At 40.0% G+C, this 26160-nt stretch overlaps 4 gene segments (V, D, J or C); all 4 read left to right on the top strand.

Annotated features, from left to right (window-relative positions):
- The first annotated feature begins 1796 nt into the window (after positions 1–1796).
- Positions 1797–3064, top strand: LOC102391656. The segment is given in 2 exon segments: positions 1797–1981; positions 2253–3064. Coding segments are annotated over 2 exon segments (465 nt in total).
- A 6155-nt stretch (positions 3065–9219) lies between these two features.
- LOC112587992 lies at positions 9220–9850 on the top strand. The segment is given in 2 exon segments: positions 9220–9327; positions 9537–9850. Coding segments are annotated over 2 exon segments (363 nt in total).
- An 8748-nt stretch (positions 9851–18598) lies between these two features.
- LOC112587980 lies at positions 18599–19946 on the top strand. The segment is given in 2 exon segments: positions 18599–18758; positions 19205–19946. Coding segments are annotated over 2 exon segments (453 nt in total).
- A 1854-nt stretch (positions 19947–21800) lies between these two features.
- Positions 21801–22674, top strand: LOC123327529. The segment is given in 2 exon segments: positions 21801–21885; positions 22071–22674. Coding segments are annotated over 2 exon segments (582 nt in total).
- The last annotated feature ends 3486 nt before the right edge of the window (positions 22675–26160 follow it).

Here is a 26160-nt window from a genome sequence, read left to right as displayed (position 1 = left end):
ATAATTCATATAATTAGTTTGCTTCCTGCTCATCTTTGGATAATGAGGAACCATCAGAAATTGTAAAGATCAAATGTTATATTAAGAATTACAAGGCAATGTACAATTTTCCCCTGAGTTACTTCTAGTTTTCTCATTCACCCTTTTCTGCCACATACTCTAGATGTACATCAGCCACTTTAAAATAAAACCATTTATGCTAGTATTAAGCTCTTTCCTTAATCTGAACCTTTGCAGATGCTGTCCTCTTTGGTCAGAATGGTTTTTCCCAAGTACTTGTTTAAAACCCTTATATGTACTCGACCTTTACAGCCCAGGTCAAGCAACATTACTTCTTATGTGAAATCTCAGAGGATAATATTGCTAACATTTAATTATAAATATTCTTGGATCTGGTCCCCTCTTAAGATGGTTTGACAGGAATATTTGCAACTGAGGGCCATCTTATATTTATATTCATTCAAACTGTTTCCTACGAGGCATGAAGAGATTCCTTTTAGTCCACAAACCAAAGCACGGTCAAGTTCTCTTCTCTTCATTTAGCAAATATCTCCTTCACAGCACAAGACCCAGAGATAGGCTATAGCAAATACGATGGTGTGAGTTGGGAAAGGGCAGCCTTCTCCAGTGGGTGACTATTCTGTCTTGGTTTACATCCTTCTGTGTAAACTGCAGCAGGGCTCCTGATCTGCATGAAGACCAGGGAATTTTTAAAACATCCCAAGTGCTGCTCCAGACCCTTTGCTCTTTTAGGGTGGGAGTGGAGCCTTCACCAACATAGCATTCCTAAATTTGTCTTCATTTGGAGTTCAGATCCAACATGCCTGAAAAGGAAAAATTATCCCAATGATGTGCATTTCAAAGAACTTTGTTAACTCATGGGATTTTCCTTTTCCATTACATCCTAAACCTGCTTCTCTTTCTGTTTCTATATATAAAGTAATTCAGATTCAGATTTGACTTGAAAGTTTTGAGATTTCTACTGTTCATATAATTACAAGACAACACTTCAAAGACATTAAGGACCCTATAGTGGGTTGGAGGGCGGCCCCGAAAGATACATTCACATCCTAACCCACGGAAACTGTGAATGTGAACTTAAATTTAACAAAGAACCTTTTCAAATGTAATTAAGCAAAGGATATCAAAATCCGATCATACAGGATTGTCCTGGTGGGGCTTCAATCCAGTGACAAGTATCCTTTTAAGAGACACACAGGTGAGAAGCGTGTCCTTCCTCACCAGGAAGTCCTTGTGAGGTCTTCTCGATGGAGGAGGATGTTAGAAGTACACAGTCACAAGCAAAGGACCACATGGAGCCACCAGAAGCCAGAAGAGGCAAGGAAGCAGTCTTTCCTAGAACATTTGGAAGGAGTATGTTCCTGCTGACACCTTGTTGTCAGACTTCTGCCCTCCATGTTGAAGGGAACCGATTCTTGTTTTTTGGAGCCATCGAATTTGTGATGATTTGTTATGGGAGAACTAGGGCTACTGGGGCTCACACACTTTTCCAAAGGTAATATTTCTAAATAGCTACAAGCAACTCCTGACTGTTTACATTCATGGAAGGGCACTTTTAAATTGCTCTTTGGGACATTTGCATTCAAATTCTCACATATGCAAACATACACATTTATTTATCATTCAACAAATGTTTGAGTAACCACTATTTACCAGGTATTACTGGATCAGCAATTTTTGATCCTGTCACAGAGGGGCAGCATCTGCAAACATAGACACTCCCTGGGGAAGATGGGTGGGTAATAAGGTAGTAAGTCTGATTGGCTGTCTCAAATTGTAGTTACTCTTTTCTATTTTCTTTCCAAAAGGCAGTATAGACTACATTTCTATAGATCTGGAAGAAGCTGATACAAGGGAAACCCTTTTAGGAGCAGGCCGATTCAGCAACTCTTTCTGAAGAGGAAGAAAAGGGAGATGCTACTGTTAGCACCAGTGTTGATCTTATGGATACAAATATCACGTGCGTTTGGGGTTTCCCTGATTGCTCCCAGAAAATTCAGCACAGAGGAATCTTATTTGCAGGCAACTGTAGGAGTGGGATTTTCTGACTGAGAGCAGGATGTTGAGAAAAACATAACAACTAAAATGTGGGAGGGAGACAGAGGGAGTTGGGGAAGGAGATGTGGAAAGAAGGAGAAAATACACAAGAAGAATGAAAGAGACCATTATAGCTGAGAGAATAAACATCTAATCAGACTTTCTCTGTTACTTCTCATTGCTTTTCTGAACAGAAATGAATGGACAACAGATAAAGCATTTTCCTGAATTCTCGCTTCTGCAAGAAGGGGAGAACTTTACCACATACTGCAATTCCTCAAGCACATTTTACAACTTACAGTGGTATAAGCAGAGCCCTGGGGGCAGTCCTGCCCTCTTGATGATAGTAGCTAAGGGTGGAGAAGTGAAGATGGAGCAGAGACTGACAGGTCGGCTTGGAGAGTCCAAACAGCACAGCTCCCTGCACCTCACGGCTGCCCAGCTCTCAGATGCAGGAACCTACTTCTGCGCTGGGCACAGTGCTCTGGAAGCACCTGCTGTCTGTCCTCAAACCTCACTGTGGGCTCCAGCGGTCGCTCCTCCTCATCTCTCCTCAGAGCAGGGGCCAGAGATAGCTGATGTCATGATGTCTATGAAGAAACTGAAGTTTTAATTAAAAAAAAAAAAAACCAAAACCCAGACTCTGTGTCACTGAAGAATTCTGTCAAACATTAACTTGTACACAATTTCTTGCAGAAAATATAAAGAAAATAGTTCTTCACTGATTTTATGATGCTAATATTACCCTGATACCCAAATCAGAAGACCATAAAGAACCAAAAACTACATGGAAATATCTTTTATCTTGAAGATAGACACAAATTTCTGAAAATATTTTAGCAAGTAAAATTCATTGATATATAAAATGAATAACATACTGAGCACAAATGTAATTTCTTTCAAGGGTGCTGCTGCTGCTGCTGGTGCTAAGTCGCTTCAGTCGTGTCCGACTCTGTGAGACCCCATAGACAGCAGCCCACTACGCTCCTCTATCCCTGGGATTCTCCAGGCAAGAACACTGGAGTGCGTTGCCATTTCCTTCTCCAATGCATGAAAGTGAAAAGTGCAAGTGCAAGGGTGCAAGACATTTTAATATTGAAAATCAATGGATGGAATTCACCATGTTAACAGGGTAGAAAAGAAAAATCATATCATCATATTAATCTAGTCATAAAAAAAGGATTTGCAAAAATTCAGTAGTCAGTTATGGTGAAAACTCTGAGCAACACAAGAAGAGTGGGGAATCTCCTCAATAGCTAATGGTATTCTTACTAGTAAAAGACTATGATTTTCTCTAATAAAGAGAACAAAACCAGTGTCCATTCTCGTCTCTCCTTCCGTACAGGGCTAGATGTTGGAGCCAGTGCAATAAAGAAAGTAGATGTAACAACCTAATAGAGTTGAAAGAAAAAGTAAAACTGCCACCATTTGCTGGTAACATGATTATCTATGTAGAAAATCCTAGGAATAGACCCCTAAAATTATATTCAGTTCAGTTCAGTTGCTCAGTCGTGTCCGGCTCTTTGCGACCCCATGAATCGCAGCACGCCAGGCCTCCCTGTCCATCACCAACTCCCGGAGTTCACTCAGACTCACGTCCATCGAGTCAGTGATGCCATCCAGCCATCTCATCCTCTGTCGTCCCCTTCTCCTCCTGCCCCCAATCCCTCCCAGCTCACAGTCTTTTCCAATGAGTCAACTCTTTGCATGAGGTGGCCAAAGTACTGGAGTTTCAGCCTCAGCATCAGTCCTTCCAAAGAAATCCCAGGGCTGATCTCCTTCAGAATGGACTGGTTGGATCTCCTTGCAGTCCAAGGGACTCTCAAGAGTCTTCTCCAACACCACAGTTCAAAAGCATCAATTCTTCAGCACTCAGCCTTCTTCACAGTCCAACTCTCACATCCGTCATACATGACCACAGGAAAAACCATAGCCTTGACTAGACGGACCTTTGTTGGCAAAGTAATGTCTCTGCTTTTGAATATGCTATCTAAGTTAGGAAAATCCAAATTAAAATTACAAAGAGAAACCACTTCACATCTATCATAAGGGCTAAAATGAAAATTACTGACAATACCGAGTTCTGGCAAGGAAGCAGAGAAATTGGATCACTCATGCATTGCTGGTGGGTGAATGGCCCAGTCATTCTAGAAAACAATCCAAGAGTTTCACATAAACTTAAATATTCACTTACTGAACAACCCAGCACTCACACTCCTGGGTATTTATGCTTGAGGAAGGAAAACTTTATGTTCACACAAAAATATGTACATTAGTACTAGAAATTAACCAGTGAGCTTCACTGAATAAACAGGTAAATATCCTGTAGTACATTTACACAATGAAATACTATTTATACATCTTTCTCAACTTCAATAGGGTTATTTTGCAATGTCATTTTAAGTTGAAACAATAGGAAGTCAAAAGTTCACTTAATATGGGAAGGAAATCTAAAAAAGAATGGAGATAAATGTATACATGTATAACAGATTTTCTTTGCTGCACTGCAGAAACTATACTTCAATAAAAATAAATTAAAACTTTAAAAATTATAACCCATCTAATAATATATTTAACCTAGCTTTCCTTGAAAGTGAAAGTCTCTCAGTCATGTCCAACTCTTTGCGACCCTATGGACTGTCTATGGAATTCTCCAGGACAGACTAATGGACTGGGTAGCTTTTCCCTTCTCCAGGGCATCTTCCCAATCCAGGGATTGAACACAGGTCTCCTGCATTGCAGGTGGATTCTTAACCAGTTGAGCCACAAGGGAAACCCAAGAATACTGGAGTGGGTAACCTATCCCTTCTCCAGAGGAACCTCCTAACCCAAGAATCAAACCAGGGTTTCCTGCTTTGCAGCAAATTCTTTACCAACTCAGCTATCAGGGAAGCAGCAGCTTCCCTTAAATGTGGCCAATACATACATTAGCTTACAATTGGGAAAAAATTGTCTCACACAGTCTGTTTTATACTAAAATGATGAAAATCTTATGAATGTGTTGAGTACTGTACTAAAAGTGAAAATCAGGATGGTTATATGGGTATGAAATGGCTGTAAATGTGTTGGTTTTTTACACTCATGATTTTGAGGCTGGCCAGGAGCTCAGCTCACTGCTGCTGCCCAGAATCACCAGGAAACATAATACTGCATGTTGCTAGCCCAGGAAAAGATAAAACTTCAATATTCCAAGTATGGTTTCTACTGAATTCATACCATTTTGTCACTACTGTAAAGTCAAAAATCCTAAATTGAATTATCCTAAATTTAGTTGGGGACAGTCTGTAGTGATTAAAAGGTAAAGATTGTTGATATATGCAATGGAGAAGATTGCATATATGGAGAAGGCGATGGCACCCCACTCCAGTACTCTTGCCTGGAAAATCCCATGGATGGAGGAGCCTGGTGGGCTGCAGTTCATGGGGTCGCAAAGAGTCGGACTTGACTGAGCGACTTCACTTTCAATTTTCACTTTCATGCACTGGAGAAGGAAATGGCAACCCACTCCAGTGTTCTTGCCTGGAGAATCCCAGGGAAGGGGAGCCTGGTGGGCTGCCGTCTATGGGGGTCGCACAGAGTTGGACACGACTGAAGTGACCTAGCAGCAGCAGCAGATGGATCTCAGGATGTTACGCTGAGTAAAAAACAATCAATCTCAGAGGCTGCATGGTGTATGATTACACTTACTGGATTATTATGATTGTATACATAGTGTGATTTACTTATTCAACAGTCTCAACAGGATAAAATACAAAGATGAAAGGAGATCAGTAGTGACCTGGATTGTAAAGAATTGCAGGCCTCAGGAGGGTGTGCCAAGAGGGTTTCTTTAGAGAGATGGAACAATTCTATGTCGTGATTTTAATTGTGGTAACAAGAGCCTATACATGTGATAAAGTTTCGCAGAGCTATGCATCAAAACCAGAGTGCATATAAAACTGAGGTATGAGATCACAATCTCTTATTTTAATAAAATTTTGGCAATATACATTTCCTGGTATGTATATGTAATTATTAAATTAGCATATATATTTTAGAATATCAAGCTGCTCCCCAGGCTGTTGTGGGCCTTTGTGGTCTCTTCTGCCTAGTTACAAATAATTGGAAACCAAGGCATCAGCAGTTTTCAAGGGTTGCAGAGGTGGGGATGGTTGGCAAAGCAAGTTCTTTAGGGTGGTGGAATGGTTTTGTATCTTAATTTTAGTGGTGGTAATAAGAATTTACAAATGTGATCAATTTCACAACTATGCATAAAAAGGTGGATATAAAACATGTGATAAATGTAATATACTGATACATATAATATATGCATTATCTTGCTGTTCCCCAGACTGCTCTGGGCATTTGTGGTCTCCCCTGCTTCCTTGTAAATAATTAGAAACCAGGACATCAGCTGCCTGTCACTTAAAGTTCATATGGGACAGAAGAATAGATGGTTCAACCTCATATAAACTCTCCTCCCTGCATCACTCATTAATGAGTTATTTTGAACTTAAATTCTAAGAACTGGCACTGTCTTGAAGACTGTGTCTATACTTCCTTTTTGACTTGTTTGTTTGATTTTGGTTCTTTTAAATGAATTTATCTATTAAAATGTTGAAACCAAGTGGAAGACTGAGAGATACATACTTCATGATCATGTACAGTATACAAAACTTCAATCATTAAGTTCTGTAGTATTGACATATACTAAGTGTTTGAACAGGATTAGAAAAGGTCAGTATTCATTCCAGTCCCAAGAAGTGTAATAACAAAGATTGTTCAAATTATTACGCAATTGTGCTCATTTCACATACCAGTAAGATTATGCTTAAAATCCTTCAGTTAGCTTTCAGCAGTACGTAAACCAAGAAATTCCAGATATACAAACTGGGTTTCAAAGAGGCAGAGGAACCAGAGATCAAATTACCAACATTCATGGGATCATGGAGAAAGCAAAGGAATTCCAGAAAAACATCTGTTTCATTTACTACACTAAAAACTTTGTGTGGATAACAACAAACTGGAAAATTCTTAAGGAGATGAAAATACCAGCCCACCTTACTTGTTTCCTGAGAAACCTGTATGCAGGTCAAGAAGCAACAGTTAGAACTGGACATGGAACAACCGACTGGTTCCAAAATGGGAAAGGAGTATGTCAAGGCTGTATTGTCAGTCCTCTTATTTAACTTATATGCAGAGTATAACATGCGAAATGCCAGGCTGGATGAATCACAAGCTGGAATCAAGATTGCTGGCAGAAATATCAAAAACCTTGGATATGCAGATGATACCACTCTAATGGGAGAAAGTGAATAGGAACTAAAGGGCCCCTTGATGAGTGTGAAAGAGGAGAATGAAAAAACTGACTTGAAACTCAACATTCAGAAATCTAAGATCATGGCATCTGATCCCATCACTTCATGGCAAATAGAAGGGGAAAAATAGAAGTAATGACAGATTTTACTTTCTTGGGCTCCAAAATCCCTATGGATGGTGACTGAAGCCATGAAATTAAAAGATGCTTGCTCCTTGGAAGAAAAGATATGACAAACCAGAAGGTGGGCTAAGTTGCTTCAGTTGTGTCCAGCTCTGCATCCCTATGAACCGTAGCCCTCCAGTCTCCTCTGTTCATGAGATTTTCCAGGCAAGAATATTGGAGTGGGTTGCCATGCCCTCCTCCAGGGGATCTTCCTGACCCAGGGATCAAACCCACATCTCTTATGTCTCCTGAGTTTGCAGGCATTTTCTTAAACACTTGTGCCCCCGAGAAGCTTAAGATGGCATATTAAAAAGTAGACACATCACTTTGCTGACAAAGGTCTGTATAATGAAAGCTAAGGTTTTTCCAATTGTCATGTGTGGTGTGAGAATTGGAACATAAATAAGGCTGAATGCTGAAGAATTGATGCCTTTGAACTGTGGTGCTGTATAAAGCTCTTGAGAGCCCCTTGGACTGCAAGGAGGACAAACCAGTCAGTCCTAATAGAATCAACCGTGAATATTCACTGGAAGCTGAAGCTGAAGCTCCAATACTTTGGCCACCTGATGCGAAGAGCCGACTCATTGTAAAAACTCTGATGCTGGGAAAGATTGAGGGCAGGAGGAGAAAGGTACAGCAGAGGATGAGGTAGTTAGATAGCATCACTGACACAATGCACATGAATTTGAGCAACTTTGGGAGATATTGAAGTACAGTGTAGCCTGGGGTGCTGCAGTCCATGGGGTCACAAAGTTTGGACATGACTTAGTGACTGAACAACAACAAAAAAAATGTTTAAAACCTGTAGATACCAAGTTTTGTAGGAGAACATTACAGCATTATGTCACAGAAAGATCTGGCATACTTATCTTTCAATTTATTTTACAAAGAGAAAAATAATGAGCCACTAACAAGTAAGACTGAACACTTTGGCCAATGACATAGAAAATGTGACATCAGGACAATGCCAGGACACATAGTCTAATAAATGCAATTCTATATGTGGAGGGGACAGGACTGAATATCCTGATCTTCCTCAAAGTCTAATAAATAAGATTCAATTTCAAATTTCAAAAGAATATTTTATTCCTATACAGTTTCATTCAAAATTTAAAACTGAATAGATGCTGAAAGTCAGATGAACTGATTTTTTTTTTTGTCATTTCATGGTGAAGTAATTTTATTTATTGAAAAACCTAAATAGAGTCACAAAACTCAATACAAAGACAGAGATATATTAATGATTTTGAATAAAATTTCCATTCACCAAGAAGCCTAAGATCTGCAAGTTTTTTAAAAGAGTCATTACATTCTGGATGGAGAAAAGTAAGAATAGGCTAAATGAACGACCTGTTAGTAGATTACAGAAAGTTTCATAGGCTATAGTAAATTATATCTTAAACAGGATGGCAAAACTATTTTGCTGAATAATTATCAATGTACGTCAACTTGTTTAATATTCAGTTCTCCTCTGCTCAAATTTTAATGCTGATTGCTTTTTTCATGCCTTCTTTCAGGATCTGCCTAATTTAATGACCAGGGAAAGACAAGCAGACAAAGTAAAGGTTTGTGGCGAGCCAGACTTTTTCCCATGTGTGCACAGACCACGTGGTCTATGAACATGACAACCCCCACTTCCTGTTGCGGGGAGTCACACAGGTACCGGGTAGTATGTATATGAGCTGCCAGGCACTCAAAGACATTGAACTCTCAGCTTGAGGCAGAACTAAGCACATTTGAACAGGGGAATCCATGCCTCATGCCACTCTCCAGCCTGCCCTGGGTGTTCATGGCCATCGCCTTCTCTGGTACGGATGCTTCCAAACGTGGGTGCGAGTGTTCAGGGTGAAAGGCCTGCACACAGGCACGTGGAGCTTCACAGGGACTTGGGGAGGAAAGGAGGACTGGGGAAAAGCAGGCATCTTAGGATTTCAATTTTTTGTCTTTGGATCCTAAATAACTCCTACACTATTTTATTCACTGCTTCATCTTTGTTTTCTGATTTTTTCCCCCACAGGATCTGGTGTGGCCCAGAAAGTTACTCAAGACCAGTCAGATGTATCCAGCCAAGTGGGGCAGTCAGTCACCCTGAACTGTCGGTATGAAACAAGATGGAGTACTTACTACCTTTACTGGTACAAGCAACTTCCCAGTGGACAGATGACTTACGTTATTCGTCAGGATTCAGAAGTGACAAATGCAAGGAAAGACCGCTACTCTGTAAACTTTAAGAAAGCAGATAAATCCATCAACCTCACCATTTCAGCCTTACAACTGGAAGACTCTGCAAAGTACTTCTGTGCTCTCAGTGACTCACAGTGCTTGAAGTAATAGGAAAAGCTGTACAAAAACCCCAGAGCTTAGTAAGAGAGAGCCCCCTGCTGCAGGACACCAGCTGAAATGCACACCCGTAAACCCCAGACAAGAAATGATAGTCCTGTGGTTATTTAAGTTGTGGTCTGGATCAGAAGATTTAGTTCTAGTTAAAGGCACCTTCTACGTTATTTGGAAACAGGTGTCCAGAGTAATTTTCTACTAATATATTCTCCACTTGAATTTTTGACTTTAAATCAACTGTACAGAACATGTGTAAAGTTGTCTAAATTTGAAAATGTGCCCCATAATATTTTAAACTGGCAGTTTTACTTCATCACAAAACTGGGTCTAATTGTGTGGAATCACCATCAAAACTACTTCCTTAATCATTTCCTCTTAGACTTTGTGTCAGGGCATAATCAGAAAAGCAGAACCATGGGTGATGTAGAATAAGAGATTAGTTCTAGGGATTAGAACTCAGGCAATGGCTAGAGCTGGTGGACGAGTCTGTACAAAGTTGTTATCTTTATATCTGGTGTGAGCCTGAATTCACTTTAAGTCAGCTTAGAGTAACACTGATGCTTTTAAACTGTGGTATTGGATAAGACTCTTGAGAGTCCCTTGGACTGCAAGGAGATTCAACCAGTCCATCCTAAAGGAAATCAGTCCTGAATATTCATTGGAAGGACTGATGCTGAAGCTGAAATTCCAATACTTTGGCCACATGGTGCGGAGAACTGACTCATTGGAAAAGACCCTGAAACTGGGAAAGATTGAAGGTGGAAGGAGAAGGGGACGAAAGGGGATGAGATGGTTGGATGGCATCACTGACTCAATGGACATGAGTTTGAGTAAACTCCGGGAGTTGGTGATGGACATGGAGACCTGGTGTGCTGCAGTCCATGGGGTCGCAAAGAGTCACACACAACTGAGCAACTGAACTGAACAAAACTGAACTGAGGGTAACATTTGTAAAGGAAAGTCTGATGGGGACAAAAGTATGGACAAACTGTGACAGACAAAGTCATACTTGAACTATGAGGACAACTGGAACCCACAGACTTGTCTGTCCCTCACCTGCTTTAGTCTCACAATACTGGGTGACGTTGAAGAGAAGTGGGTGTCATTTGCTATCATGCTACACACATACGTGGCCAAGAAAAAGAAGATGAGGAGGACATCTAACGGGAAGTGGAGGAGTTATGAGTCAACAATAAGATGAGCTAGTTCAGCAGCAGCGATTTGTAGAAAAAGCATTTGCCAAAATCCAATAGTCAACCATAGTGGAAACTCTAAGAAACACAGGAATAATGGAGAAGTTCCTCAACAGCTCTTAGCATGTTTATTGGTAAAAGACTATGCTTCTCCCTAAGGAAGGGAACAAAGGGAGAATATCCACTTTAATCACTCTCCTTCAGCAAGTGCTGGATGTTGCAGCCAGTGCAGTAAAGCAAATAAATATATAAACAATCTTTTAAGCCAGAAAGGCAGTCAAATCACCACTATTTTCTATCTATGTAGAAAATCCCAAAGAATATGCCCTCCAAAACTCCTACAACTATTAAGTGGGTTCGGAAGGTCTCAGGATATATAAGGCAAACACATAAAATAAAATGCATTTTTATATACTATCAGTAAACATGCGGATACCTAAATTAAAAATATAATACTATTTACAATGGCTCAAGAAAGACCCTAAATCCTTAGGCACAAATCTAAGAAAACATGTACAGAACTTATACACAGAAAGCTACAAAACACTGCTACTTCCAAAAAATAAAAATAGTGAATTATTCTAGCTATTATCCTAGAAAGACCAACTTTCCCCCAGTGGAGCTGCATAGGCACTTTTAGAAAAAAAAAAAATTGATGGCACATGTATTATGACCTGTTTTTGGACTTGATTCTGTTTATTGACTTCTTTATTTTATCCTCATATCAACAGACCATTCTATCTTAATTACTGGGGTTCATACACATTTTGAAATCTGGAAATGCAAGTCATGTTTTCTTTGTCTTTTCAAGGCTTATTCTAGGTCTTTGCACTTCCACGTAAGGTATAGAATAGCTTCTACCAGAAGAGACTGAGGTAATTTGATTGGGATTGTGTTGAATTTATGAATTCATTTAGGACAATTGACATCTTAACATATGGAGTCTTTATATCCATAACCTCTTTATTTATGTCCTCTCTAATTTCTTTCATTAATTTAGGTCCTCTCTAATTTCTTTTGTTAATGTTACGATTTTTGTAGAGGACTTGCATTGTTGCTGTTGTTTAGTCTCTGTCATGTCCAACTCTTCATGACCCCACGGACTGTAGCCTGCCAGGCTCCTCTGTCCATGGGATTTCCCAGGCAAGAGCCCCAGACTCGGTTGCCCCTCCCTTCTCTAGGGGATCTTCCCAATGCAGGGGTATTTTCTACAAGTACAAACGTATGATGTGTAAATAAAAATAGTCCACCTGGTTGGCAGGCAGACTCTCTACCACTGAGCCATCTGGGAAGCAGGGCTACTTATAACAATTTTATCTATTATTTCGTATAGCTTTTTTACCTTAATTGACCTAAACGCCCAGCATCAAATCCAGAGCTAGGATTAATTGGGTTAAGACAAATGTGGATACAGGGAATTAATTATGCCCTGAAATAGCCAGAACAGAGCTAGGACACCTGTCAATATGAGAACAGATTTAGTTCAACAGCCAAACAGATGGTACCAACCTCTTGTTTGGGGTTTTGAAAACACTATTTCATTGAGCAGCCCTAGGAAATGGTCTTTCCTGACATTAGTGTCTGTAGGTGGCAAGGACTGGTCACCACTGAGTACCAGGCCATGATTTATGTTAGTTACCCCAGACCTCAGAAGTGAGGACATTTCTCATCTCCTATGTGATTTTTATCTCTCAAATAAAAACTATTCTAGAGTTATTGGAGAGAAATCAAGAAGAGGTCTTGCATACTTTATATTAAATTAGTTCTGAAGCATTTGATAAATGACATTTTAATTGCATTTTCTAATGCTTTTGCTAGAATCTAGAAATAAAATTGATTTTTGTGTTTGGTGACTGTATCAATGCACTAATAGATTCTAGCTCTTAAACAGCTTGTTTAGAGGTACTTTGTATTTTCTACATGTATAAACTTATGATCTGTAAATTAAAATAGTTCTGATTCTCCTTTTCAAACTTAATATATCTTATTTCCTTCCCTGGTTTGATCCGAGGCCCTCCATTAGGACAGTGAATAGAAGTAGTGAATAGAAGTACCTGTCTTGTTTGTGATCCTGTAGGGAGTAATATTGACTTTGATATTTTCATTGATACCCTTTATTAGATTTGGGAATTTCTCTTTTATTTTTGGATTGTTGGGAATATTCATCATGCAGAGATGTTAACCTTTCATCAAATTCTCTTGATTTTTTAAAAGTAAATAAAGTACACTATTTTGGTTTTCATCAAGCAAAGAAAGATCACTTCACCTCATATGGTCAAGATATAATCTTCTAAAATTAAAAATTCTGAAAAGAGCCAATAGGCTAAAAAACTTATTTTTAGATTCTCCATATTTTGGTTTCCATTTTTTTTGTTTTTGTTATTATTTAAAATGCCACTTTGAAATGTTTCGTACAGTCTTCTAAAAAAATAAAGTCAAAGAACCCAAGAAACAAAAACGTTTGTTTTCTTTCTATCTTTTGCTAATATAGTAAAATAATATATTCCTACATAGCTTAAATGAATTCATTTTTACTTGTTCCTATGTTTTCAGTAGTAGTGGGTGTTGACTTGTGTCTGTGTGATCCGCCACGTAACAGACTACCAAAGAATATTTATGAATATTTGTTAAATATTTATATGGGAATAATATTTATTCCCATATCATCAGTTTAATTTTCCTCCATCCTAGACTTGTGATGTTTGTTATCTGTTCTTGAATTTTGTCCACAAATATAACCCTCTATTTACCCTGTTGGAGTCTTTTGTTTAACTTGACTTCTATAGTATTGAAATATTGCTTTTGGAATAATTTCAAGAGTTGTTCAGCATAACTTCTTTCACTAAGTTCATGAATAACAACTCATGTACTCATTCAGAAAACAGATAACTCTTGAGTGCTTTATGTGTACCAATCTCTCTTTATAACCATTGAATAAACTTTAAATATGGGAAGATAAAAGACAAAAGGAAAACTACAAAGAAGCCAACAACTGAGGATGTGTGACAAAGAAAGGAGCCAGAAATAATGAAAACAATTTGTGGAGTGGTTTAGAACTAAGAAAACACAGATGAAAACAGAGGTCATACAACTAAGATGTGTGTATCTCAGTCATGTCCAACTCTTGGGACACCATGGACTGTAGCCCACCAGACTCTTCTGTGCATGGATTTACCCAGGCAGGATACTGGAGTGGGTTCAGTTCTGTTCAGTTCAGTCGCTCAGTCATGTCCGGCTCTTTGCAACCCTGTGAACCGCAGCATGCCAGACCTCCCTGTCCATCACCAACCACCAGAGTTCACCCAAACCCATGTCCATGGAGTTGGTGATGCATCCAACCATCTCATCCTCTGTTGTCCCCTTCTCCTCCTGCCCTCAATCTTTCCCAGCATCAGGGGCTTTTCAAATGAGTCAGCTCTTCGCATCAGGTGGCCAAAGTATTGGAGTTTCAGCTTCAACATCAGTTATTCCAATGAACACCCAGGACCGATCTCCTTTAGGATGGACTGGTTGGATCTCCTTGCAGTCCAAGGGACTCTCAAGAGTCTTCTCCAACAACACAGTTCAAAAGCATCAATTCAAAAAAAAAAAAGCATCAATTCTTCGGCACTCAGCTTTCTTTATAGTCCAACTCTCACATCATACATGACCACTGGGAAAACCATAGCCTTAACTAGATGAAACTTTGTTGGCAAAGTAATATTTCTGCTTTTTAATATGCCGTCTAGACTGGTTATAACTTTTCTTCCAAGTAGTAAGTGTCTTTTAATTTCATGGCTGCAATCACCATCTGATTTTGGCACCCAGAAAAAGAGTCAGCCACTGTTTCCACTGTTTCCCCATTTATTTGCCATGAAGTGATGGGACCAGATGCCATGATCTTCGTTTTCTGAACATTGAACTTGAAGCCAACTTGTTCACTCTCCTTTTTCACTTTCATCAAGAAGCTCTTTAGTTCTTTACTTTCTTCCATAAGAGTGGTATCATCTGCATATGTGAGGTTGTTGACATTCCTCCCGGCAATCTTGATTCCAGCTTGTGCTTCTTCCAGCCCAGTGTTTCTCATGATGTATTCTGCATATAAGTTAAACAAGCAGGGTGACAATATGCAGCCTTGATGTACTCCTTTTCCTATTTGGAACCAGTCTGTTGTTCCATGTTCAGTTCTAACTGTTGCTTCCTGAGCTGCATACAGGTTTCTCAAGAGGCAGGTCAGGTGGTCTGTTATTCCCATCTCTTGAAGAATTTTCCACAGTTTATTGTGATTCACACAGTCAAAGGCTCTGGCATAGTCAATAAAGCAGAAATAGATGTTTTTCTGGAACTCTCTTGCTTTTTTGATGACCTAAATCAAATCTCTTATGACTATACAGTGGAAGTGAGAAATAGATTTAAGGGACTAGATCTGATAGACAGAGTGCCTGATGAACTATGGACAGAGGTTTGTTACATTGAACAGGAAACAGGGATCAAGACCATCCCCAAGAAAAATAAATGGAAAAAAGCAACATGGCTGCCTAAGGAGGCCTTACAAATAGCTGTGAAAAGAAGAGAGGTGAAAGGCACAGGAGAAAAGGAAAGATATACCCAAATGAATGTAGAGTTCCACAGAATAGCAAGGAGAGATAAGAAAGCCTTCCTCAGTGATCAGTGCAAAGAAATAGAGGAAAACAATAGAATGGGAAAGACTAGAGATCTCTTCAAGAAAATTAGAGATACCAAGGGAACATTTCATGCAAAGATGGGCACAATAAAGGACATAAATGGTATGGACCTAACAGAAGCAGAAGATATTAAAAAGAGGTGGCAAGAATACACAGAAGAACTGTATAAAAAAGATCTTCACGACCAGGATAATCATGAAGGTGTGATCACTCACACTCACCTAGAGCCAGACATCCTGGAATGTGAAGTCAAGTGGGCGTTAGAAAGCATTACTACGAACAAAGCTAGTGGAGGTGATGGAATTCCTGTTGAGCTATTTCAAATCCTGAAAGATGATTCTGTGAAAATGCTGCACTCAATATGCCAGCAAATTTGGAAAACTCAGCAGTGGCCACAGGACTGGAAAAGATCAGTTTTTATTCCAATCCCAAAGAAAAGCAATGCAATGAATGCTCAAACTACCACACAATTGCACTCATCTCACATGCTAGTAAAATAATGCTCAAAATTCTCCAAGCCAGGCTTCAGCAATATGTGAACCGTGAACTTTGAGATGTTCAAGCTGGTTTTAGAAAAGGCAGAGGAACCAGAGATCGAATTGTCAACATCTGCTGGATCATCAAAAAACCTGGAGTGGGTAGCCACTTCCTTTTCAGGAAGCTAGCCTGATACAGAGATCGAATCCCCATTGCCTTCACTGCAGATAGATTCTTTACCGACTGAGACACCAGGGATATTCACCTTTTTTTTTTGTCCCTAGGATATTTTAATGATTTATTATTTTTTTATTTTATTTTTAAACTTTACAATATTGTATTGGTTTTGCCATATATCAACATGAATCTGCCACAGATATACACGTGTTCCCCATCCTGAACCTTCCTCCCTCCTCCATCCCTGTACCATCCCTCTGGGTCGTCCCAGTGTACCAGCCCCAAGCATCAAGTATTGAGCATCAAACCTGGACTGGAGACTCGTTTCACATATGATATTATACATGTTTCAATGCCATTCTTCCCAATCATCCCACCCTCTCCCTCTCCAACAGAGTCCAAAAGACTGTTTTATACATCAGTGTTTCTTTTGCTGTCTCGTATACAGGGTTATTGTTACCATCTTTCTAAATTCCATATATATGCGTTAGTATACTGCATTGGTGTTTTTCTTTCTGGCTTACTTCACTCTGTATAATAGACTCCAGTTTCATCCACCTCATTAGAACTGATTCAAATGTATTCTTTTTACTGGCTGAGTAATACTCCATTGTGTATATGTACCACAGCTTTCTTATCCATTCATCTGCTGATGGACATCTAGGTTGCTCCCATGTCCTGGCTATTATAAACAGTGCTGCGATGAACATTGGGGTACACGTGTCTCTTTCAATTCTGGTTTCCTCAGTGTGTATGCCCAACAGTGGGATTGCTGAGTTGTAAGGCAGTTCTATTTCTAGTCTTTAAAGGAATCTCCACACTGTTCTCCATAGTGGCTGTACTAGTTTGCATTCCCACCAACAGTGTAAGAGGGTTCCCTTTTCTCCACACCCTCTCCAGCATTTACTGCTTGTAGACTTTTGGATCGCAGCCATTCTGACTGGCATGAAATGATACCTCATTGTGGTTTTGATTTGCATTTCTCTGATAATGAGTGATGTTGAGCATCTTTTCATGTGTTTGTTAGCCATCTGTATGTCTTCTTTGGAGAAATGTCTATTTAGTTCTTTGTCCCATTTTTTGATTGGGTCGTTTATTTTTCTGAAATTGAGCTGTAGGTGTTGCTTGGGATATTCACCTTTCAATCTGAGAAACATTTCAAAAGGTTGACATCCTGTGGGAGTTTAGCTCTGCAGTTCATTAATTCAGTCAGTAGAGGGGGCTGCGTCATTTGGAAACAGCGGTCTTTTCTGACTATCAAGGAAAGGATTTCCATCGATGTTCCACAGAAAAGTGGGAGAAAAAAAAAAAAAAAGATTTTCATCATCTTTAGACAACTTGATTTTATAATCCTTTGTTGAGTGCATGTGATCAAGGATTCAGGGAATCACAGCCTTATATCCTAAACCTTTTCCATGTACCTCCCTAAACATTGCTTCTCCATTTCCCACCCTGGTTAACTCTTCCCTTCCCTATTGCTTACGCTCTTTTCTCTTCACTCCTCTTTTTCTGCCAGAATCAGCCACCTCCACCCTTCTCCACCCCAGATAGTTTGCTTTCCCTTCTGTCTTTTCTGTCTCAGCATCCTTGGTGTCTCTTAGTCTCAGCATCTTTGGTGCAGAGCACCTACAAACAGGGGCAGAGAGGACATAAGGATTAAGGACCATTGTTCAAGGAGGATGAGGAGAATACCATCCGTGTCATCAGTTACTATATCAAGAACAGATATATTGAGAAATGTGCCTAGATGGAGACAGATGCATGATTCCAAGGACATTTTCAGGACGCTGAGCTCCAATGTCCAAGCTCAAGACGTTTAGTTTTCTGTCCCAATGTTATTAATAGTTCCTGTCCCTCAGAACAATCACAGCCTACTTTTAAATCTCACATACATTTGCTAGAACATGGATGGGAATTTTCATCTCTTTACAATGCACAGCTCAGTACAGTTTTCTGGGATTAAACAGTGTTTTCCACAAGGTTCATGGAACATTAGAAAATGTCTTCGAAGAAGAAATGATAAAACAGTGGTTCTGGATAGACACACCATTGTGATTGGTGTTCTTTTTCCAGAATCAGACTTTAAACTTCACAGAGGATGGCAGCACACACCCTGTGAGTTGGGGATGTCTCTCCTTCTTTGGGGGCATGACTAAAACAGGGGAGGAAGACCTAGACAAGGAACTGCTTGATCATTGGCTGAGAGATCCTGGCAACAATACACTGCAACAGATATCTGCACTGGTTGTTAACTCTTTACTAGCAGCAGTTGTTTCTGTTCTCTGGAAACAAGCCTAGGAGCAGACACAAGTGTGAGCTCTGAGCCCACAATCCTGGTTTTCCCTTGAAATATGAGGCTGGTGATTGGAGTAACTGTTTTTCTGACCTTGGGTAAGTGTTCTGTGTCTACAAGGGTTGACTTTGAAGCCAAGGAACCATAAAGGGTCATTTGCTCTCTACTCCTCTCCCTGTGTTTTATTCAGCATTATAGCAATGGAATTGAGAACAGATCTATGCATTTGCTAGGGAGTACAAATTTCTATGTGACAGGTTAATTCATAGCCATGATCCAGAAGAGACCTTAGCAATAAGCATGTTGGAAGAAATCTCTGGGGTTATTGAGCCAAGGAGCCCGGGATAAAGCCTATAGAGTTCTCAGATTCTTGCCATGTGTCTTTGGTCCCTATAAAATAAGCACCAATAATATTTCTCAGGACATAGATAAAAACACTGGAGTAGGGGGTAGGTCCAGATAGTTTGGGGAGTGTTGTGCCCTTGATCCACAGAATTACACTGATTTGTTGTCAGGGGATAATTTTATTTCCTTGACCCTTTAGGGACTGTGATTAATTCTAAGACCATCCAGCCTGGCCCCATGGATTGTGCTGAAGGAGAAGATGTAAACCTGCCTTGTAACCACTCTACCATTGGTGGAGATGACTATATACATTGGTATCGGCAAAATCCCAATCAGAGTCCACAGTATGTCATTCATGGCTTACGAGGCACAGTGAACAGCAGCACGGCCTCTCTGACCATAGCTTCAGACAGAAAGTCCAGCACCTTGGTCCTGCCCCAGGTCACCCTGAGAGACACCGCTGTGTACTACTGCGTCCTGAGAGAGACACAATGGGACAGACGGGGCTGCACCTGTGCAGTATCTCTGGTGGGAAGACGTGGGGACAGAGTGGGGGGAGCAGTCAAGAGAGCAAATCCAGAGTCATCTAGAAGGAGAGTCAGAGAGCAGTAAGAGATGAAGAAAATGAAGGGAAAGGAAAGGGAAGAAGATGGATAAAGAAAAGAAGAGAAAGAGGACAAGGAATAAGCACCCAGTTTACTGATGAATCTGAGAAGAATTTTGAGGCATGTCAGAAGCATAATTTTAACATAGCAATAAAGTAAGAGGTGTTAATAATTTTTATGACTCTTTCTCATGTCAATAAAATGTTGGTTTCAGTGTGCTAGTCCCAACATAAGAAGTAGGAAACATACAAATAATTCTCCTTGTACCAAAGGCTTCTTTCATTTGGATCCAAGGCCAAGTCTAGACTCTGATGTGTTACAGTTGTTCCGCTTACCAGAAACAAATTACTCTCTCTGAGAAAGATCTGAAATGTTATTGTTGCTAGTCTAGAACATTCATATTTCCCATGAAGAAGTTTTTTGAAAGAAACAAAAATTAAGTGAATAATAATTTTTCACTTCCTAGGCAGGCCTGGAAACCCTGCCTTTATAAGGCGTTTTCATCAATTTGATAATCCCTAAGCAGCACATGGAGGTTCCCCCATGGCTTAGCAGTAAAGAATCCACCTGCAGTGCAGGAGCTGCAAGAGACCTGGGTTCAATCCTTGGTTCAGGAAGATCCCCTGGAGGAGGGGATGGCAACCCATTCCAGTATTCTTCCCTGGAGAATCCCATGGACAGGGGAGCCTGGCAGACTACAGTCTTTAGAATTGCAAAGAATCGGACATGACTGAAGCGACTTAGCATGCAGGCATGCAAGCAGCTTGTGGGGCTTACCCTGGTGGCTCAGTGGTAAAGAATCTGCCTGCCAATGCAGGGGGACACAGGTTCAGTCCCTGGTTGTAGAACTAAGATCCCACATGCCTTGGAGCAACTAGGCCTACGTGCTGCTACTACTGAACCATTCTTGAACTGTCCATCTGAACGTTAGTGTCTGCAGATCACTTTACTTTCACTGCAGTGAAAATATACAGGTCCTCATCTTACATCCCTTTTACCCCCAAATCTACTGATAGAGAATAGATATTATTTACAGAGTCTAAGATAAGAGCACAAACTAAAATTATCTTCATACTTTCACTTTAATAAAAATAAATCTATTACAATTCAATTTTTGATGTCCACTTGGTGGTTAAGATAACTAATATTGCTCTCAATGCAGGCTGAGTCTAAAATAAATATATATAGCTTTTAAAGTCATCAGTACCATTTTTATAGAATCCATATATATGCATTAATATACAATTTTTTTCCTCTTTCTGACTTACGTCACTCTGTTTAACAGGCTCTAGGCTCATCCACCTCATAGAACTGTCTCATTTTTTTTTTTATGGCTGAGAAATATTGTATATAAGTATGGCAACTTCTTTATCTGTTCATCTGTTGATGGACCCTATTTGTGGGGCAAAAATAGAGACACAGACATAGAGAACAGACTGGACACAATAAAGGAGGGAGAGAATGGGAAAAATCGAGAGAGTAGCATTGAAACATATGCTTTACCATATGTAAAATAGATAGCTAGTGGGAAGTTGCTGTGTGATGCAGGGAGCTCAACATGGAGCTCTGTAACAACCTAGAGGAATGGGGGGAAGACTCAAAAGGAGGGGATGTATGTATACTTATGGCTGATTCACATCATTGTATGGCAAAAGCCAACACAATATTGTAAAGCAATTATCCTCCAATTAGAAATAAATTAATTAAAAAATAATACTGTTTAATACAGCAAAGTGTTCCAGCCAATAGAAGCAACTTCTGATCATGCTGATTCATGAGCAGCCTTCAGAACCACAAGTAAGTGCATAAGAGAAGCAAAAGCTGCATCCTCAGCACTTCTGGGAAAAAGCATTTCATAATGGAAGAATCTACTGCATCCATGCCACGTGAGAGGAAGATGGGGCTATATAATTAATTTTTGCTTTCTTTTCCCTAAAACTCCCACATTCCTAATCAGGGTCTGCCTTCTCCCAAATGTTCTCAGAAAGTATCCCTTAAGTCATAAAATCATGCTCTTTCTATTTCCTTCTCTCGTCTACCCCTGGCAGCACATGCTGAGTTGGCTGCGGTGGGAGGGCGGGGCGTCCTGTCAGTGTCACCTGAGCAGGATTTGCTGGGTGAGCTGATCGGCTGCAGGAGCAGGAAGGACTTAAGACACTCACTCCCTCGGGGTTCTGTTAAGTGTCTTGCAGTGAAAATGTCCCAACAAGAAGAGGAAGCATCATGAAGAGGCTAGCAGGCACTGTACTGGGGCTTCTGTTTGCCCAGGTTTGCTGTGAGTTGGGGCTGCCCCACAGGGGATCTGAAGGCGCTGCTCTATCATTGGGGGAGGGAGAGGAGCTGACAAGTCCTGCAGACTTTTTATCCTTCTCATCATCTATGAGGATGGGGAGGGCACTTTCAGGGTTTAGTAGGAGTTACAGTGACCCTCACCAGTGACTGTTTCTCTTTCCTCATCAGGTGTGCGAGGAGTGGATGTGGAGCAGAGTCCCCCAGCCCTGAGTCTCCAGGAGGGAGCCAGCTACACGCTTCGGTGTAATTTTTCCACTTACTCACAGAGTATGAATTGGTATCTTCAGAACCCTGGGGGCCGCATGATCCACCTGTTTTACATTCCTTCAGGGACAAAGCAGGATGGAAGATTAAATGCCACGACAGTTCCTAAAGAAGGCCGCAGCTCACTGCACATTTCCTCTTCACAGACCACAGACTCAGGCACTTACTTCTGTGCTGTGCAGCACAGTGCTCCCCAGGCACCTGCAGCCTCTACACAAACCCTCCGTGGGGCTCAGCCCCTCCTCCAGCCACAGTCACACCGTGAGGCCACCACAGGGCATCTGCAGTGCTTAATGTTACTCACCTACATCAGTAGAGTGTTAACCACAGACACCTTTTGGCCCTACAGATTATGTACTTTGGTCTTTATCTTTCCTTCTCCACATGTATCTCCTTCTGCACTAGAAACTTCTAACTGGGAACTAGCAGAGTAGTTGATAAGAGGATAGAATTAAAATAAATATTTAACCACAGCTTCCCAGTGGTAAAGAATTTGCCAACCAGTGGAGGAGATGCAGAAGACATGGGTTTGATCCCGGGGTTGGCAAGATCCTCTGGAGGAGGAAATGGTAACCCACTCCAGTATTCTTGGGAAACACTGGGAAATCTCATGGACGGAGGAGCCTGGCGGGCTCCAGTCCATGGGGTCTCAAAGAGTTGGACTGACTGAGTGACTAAGTACACATGGTGAACTCAAAAATGTTAAAAAGTGAAAGGAATTAAATGAAATCACTCCAATAAAGATATTATCCAGTTTGTGAGAGGGTGGGGCCTACTGAAAGAATTAAAGCAGATATGAACTTAGAGTTCTAGCTGGCTGAGAAGGGCAGAAGAGGAACTTGAGTTGCCACTGAACACTGGCTCCAGAAACAATGGACAAGATACCAGGAGCATCATTTTTGCTTCTGTGGCTTCAACTAGGCTGTGAGCTGTGGAGGAGAAAACCTAGGCTATCTCATCAATTAGATGGACTGAGAAAACTGGATTACAAACAAGCTCATGCAGACAGAAACTCCAAGAAAGAAATAGATGTCTGTGGAACTAACTACTTTTTAATCTCTTTAAGTAGGGGTGAGTGGACAACAGAAGGAAAAAAGTGATCAACAGCAGGTGAAACAGAGCCCTCAATCTTTGACAGTCCAAGAAGGAGAGATTTCCATTCTGAACTGTAGTTATGAGAAGGGTGCATTTGACTATCTCCTGTGGCACTGGCAATATCCTGGTAAAGGACCTACCTGCATTCTTGATAGCCATGCGTTCAGTTATGAATGAAATGGAAGATGGAAGTTTCACAGTTTCCCTCAATAAGAGTGCCAAACAGCTCTCATTGCACATCGCAACTTCCCAGCCTGGAGACTCAGCCACCTACATCTCTGCAGCAAGTGTCGGGTGCTCCCCCGCAACTTGTACCCAAACCTGCAGTTGAGCTGCAGCCACACCCTGCTGTGTAGATGAAATACACATGCACACACACACACACACACCATCTGTTTGGTCATAAAAATCTTAATATATTTAAGAAAACTGAAATTATATAGAATTAATTCTTCAAAATGGAGATGATACAGAATATCTAGTACAAAGAGATGTCTGTAGAAACTCTCAAATATTTGGAATATATGCACTAACTTAAAAATAACCATAGACATTTCTCCAAAGAAGACATACAGATGGCTAACAAACACATGAAAAGATGCTCAACATCACTCATTATCAGAGAAATGCAAATCAAAACCACTATGAGGTACCATTTCACACCAGTCAGAATGGCTGTGATCCAAAAGTCTACAAGTAATAAATGCTGGAGAGGGTGTGGAGAAAAGGGAACCCTCTTACACTGTTGGTGGGAATGCAAACTAGTACAGCCACTATGGAGAACAGTGTGGAGATTCCTTAAAAAACTGGAAATAGACATGCCTTATGATCCAGCAATCCCACTGCTGGGCATACACACTGAGAAAACCAGAAGGGAAAGAGACACGAGTACCCCAATGTTCATCGCAGCACTGTTTATAATAGCCAGGACATGGAAGCAACCTAGATGTCCATCAGCAGATGAATGCATAAGAAAGCTGTGGTACATATACACAATGGAGTATTATTCAGCCATTAAAAAGAATACATTTGAATCAGTTCTAATGAGGTGGATGAAACTGGAGCCTATTATACAGAGTGAAGTAAGCCAGAAAGAAAAACACCAATACAGTGTACTAATGCATATATATGGAATTTAGAAAGATGGTAACAATAACCCTGTGTACGAGACAGCAAAAGAGACACTGATGTATAGAACAGTCTTATGGACTCTGTGGGAGAGGGAGAGGGTGGGAAGATTTGGGAGAATGGCATTGAAACATGTAAAATATCATGTATGAAATGAGTTGCCAGTCCAGGTTCGATGCACGATACTGGATGCTTGGGGCTGGTGCACTGGGACGACCCAGAGGGATGGAATGGGGAGGGAGGAGGGAGGAGGGTTCAGGATGGGGAACACATGTATACCTGTGGCGGATTCATTTTGATATTTGGCAAATCTAATACAGTTATGTAAAGTTTAAAAATAAAATAAAATTGAAAAAAAAAAATAACCATAGGTTAAAGAAACAATTACTATGACTTTAGAAAATATTTTGAAAGTAAATATTGTGAGAGCACATTATATAAATATGTAGGAGATGCAGCTAAAATAATACATAAAAGGAAATTTATCTTTTAAAAAGCTTATTTAACTAAAGAAAAAAGCTTGAAAAACTATCATCTAGGCTTTCAGTGAAAGATGATAGAAAAGTGAATTAAACCCAACATAAACTGAAAGAAGTAAATAATAAAATGTTGGATTGGTGAAATACAAACAAAGCTATAGGAATAGCCATGAAATACAAAGTTAATTTTGTTAAAATGATCTATAAGATTGAAATATTTCTAGGTAGAATTATCAAGGGAAAAAAAACACAAATTATAAATATAAGTAACTAAAAAGAAAGTTATTCTACAAGTTCTATAATGTTAAAAGGGTAATAAAAGAATATAATTAACAAGTTTATGTCACTGAGTAAGTGTATAGAAGTAAATTTACACAAGTAGGGAAGATTTATTTTTTTGACAAAGTGCAAAGACAATTAATGGAGTCAACACAGTCTTATGAGCAAATGATGTTGGGACAATAGCATATTCTTGGGAAATAATTGAAACTGGGCCTAAATATCACACCTTATACAAAAATGTGGGTACAGCCTCAAAATGAACCATACATCCAAGTGTAAGATGTAAAATTGCCAAATCTTTTAGGAAAAACAGAAGAGAATATCTTCATGATCTAGGGCTAGACAAAAAGAATTCTGACATGACACCAAGAGCACGATCCATAAACAAACTTAGATTTCATCAAAATTAAAAATGTTTGCTGTGCAAAAGACACTGTTAAGAGAAGGAAAAAGATAAACCACAGAATGACAGGAAATATTTGCAAAATACATTTTCACCAAAAGATTGTGTTCAGAATACAATGAACCCTCTAGACTCAGCAGGAAGAAAACAATCCAGTTGAAAACTGGACGATAGATTTACACAGACTCTTCATCGGAGAGCTATGTGGTAAGGAAATAAGCATATAAAAAGATGGTTAGGCTAAGTCAAATATCTCTCTTAGTAAATGGCACATTGCACTGGAAAATATGTGGGTTATTTTCAAATATCTTTTGATAGCGATTTCTAACATAATTCCAAGGTGATTAGAAAACAGACTGTAGGATTTTAACATCTTTAGACCATGAAAATTTGCACCTTGTTTTATGTCCCTGGATGTGTACCAGTGTCTCCTAGTTTATAGTCTATGGGACCTTGAATAGAATTTGCATCTTGCTTAAAGGTCAACATTCAGAAAATGAAGATCATGGCATCTGGTCCCATCACTTCATGGGAAATAGATGGGTAAACAGTGGAAACAGTGTCAGACTTTATTTTTTTGGGCTCCAAAATCACTGCAGATGGTGAC

The sequence above is a fragment of the Bubalus bubalis genome, chromosome 11, assembly GCF_019923935.1.
Source record: "Bubalus bubalis isolate 160015118507 breed Murrah chromosome 11, NDDB_SH_1, whole genome shotgun sequence".
Taxonomy (NCBI): domain Eukaryota; kingdom Metazoa; phylum Chordata; class Mammalia; order Artiodactyla; family Bovidae; genus Bubalus; species Bubalus bubalis.
The sequence above is the reverse complement of the archived record's forward strand: the minus strand, read 5'-3'. Positions and strand labels throughout refer to the sequence as shown.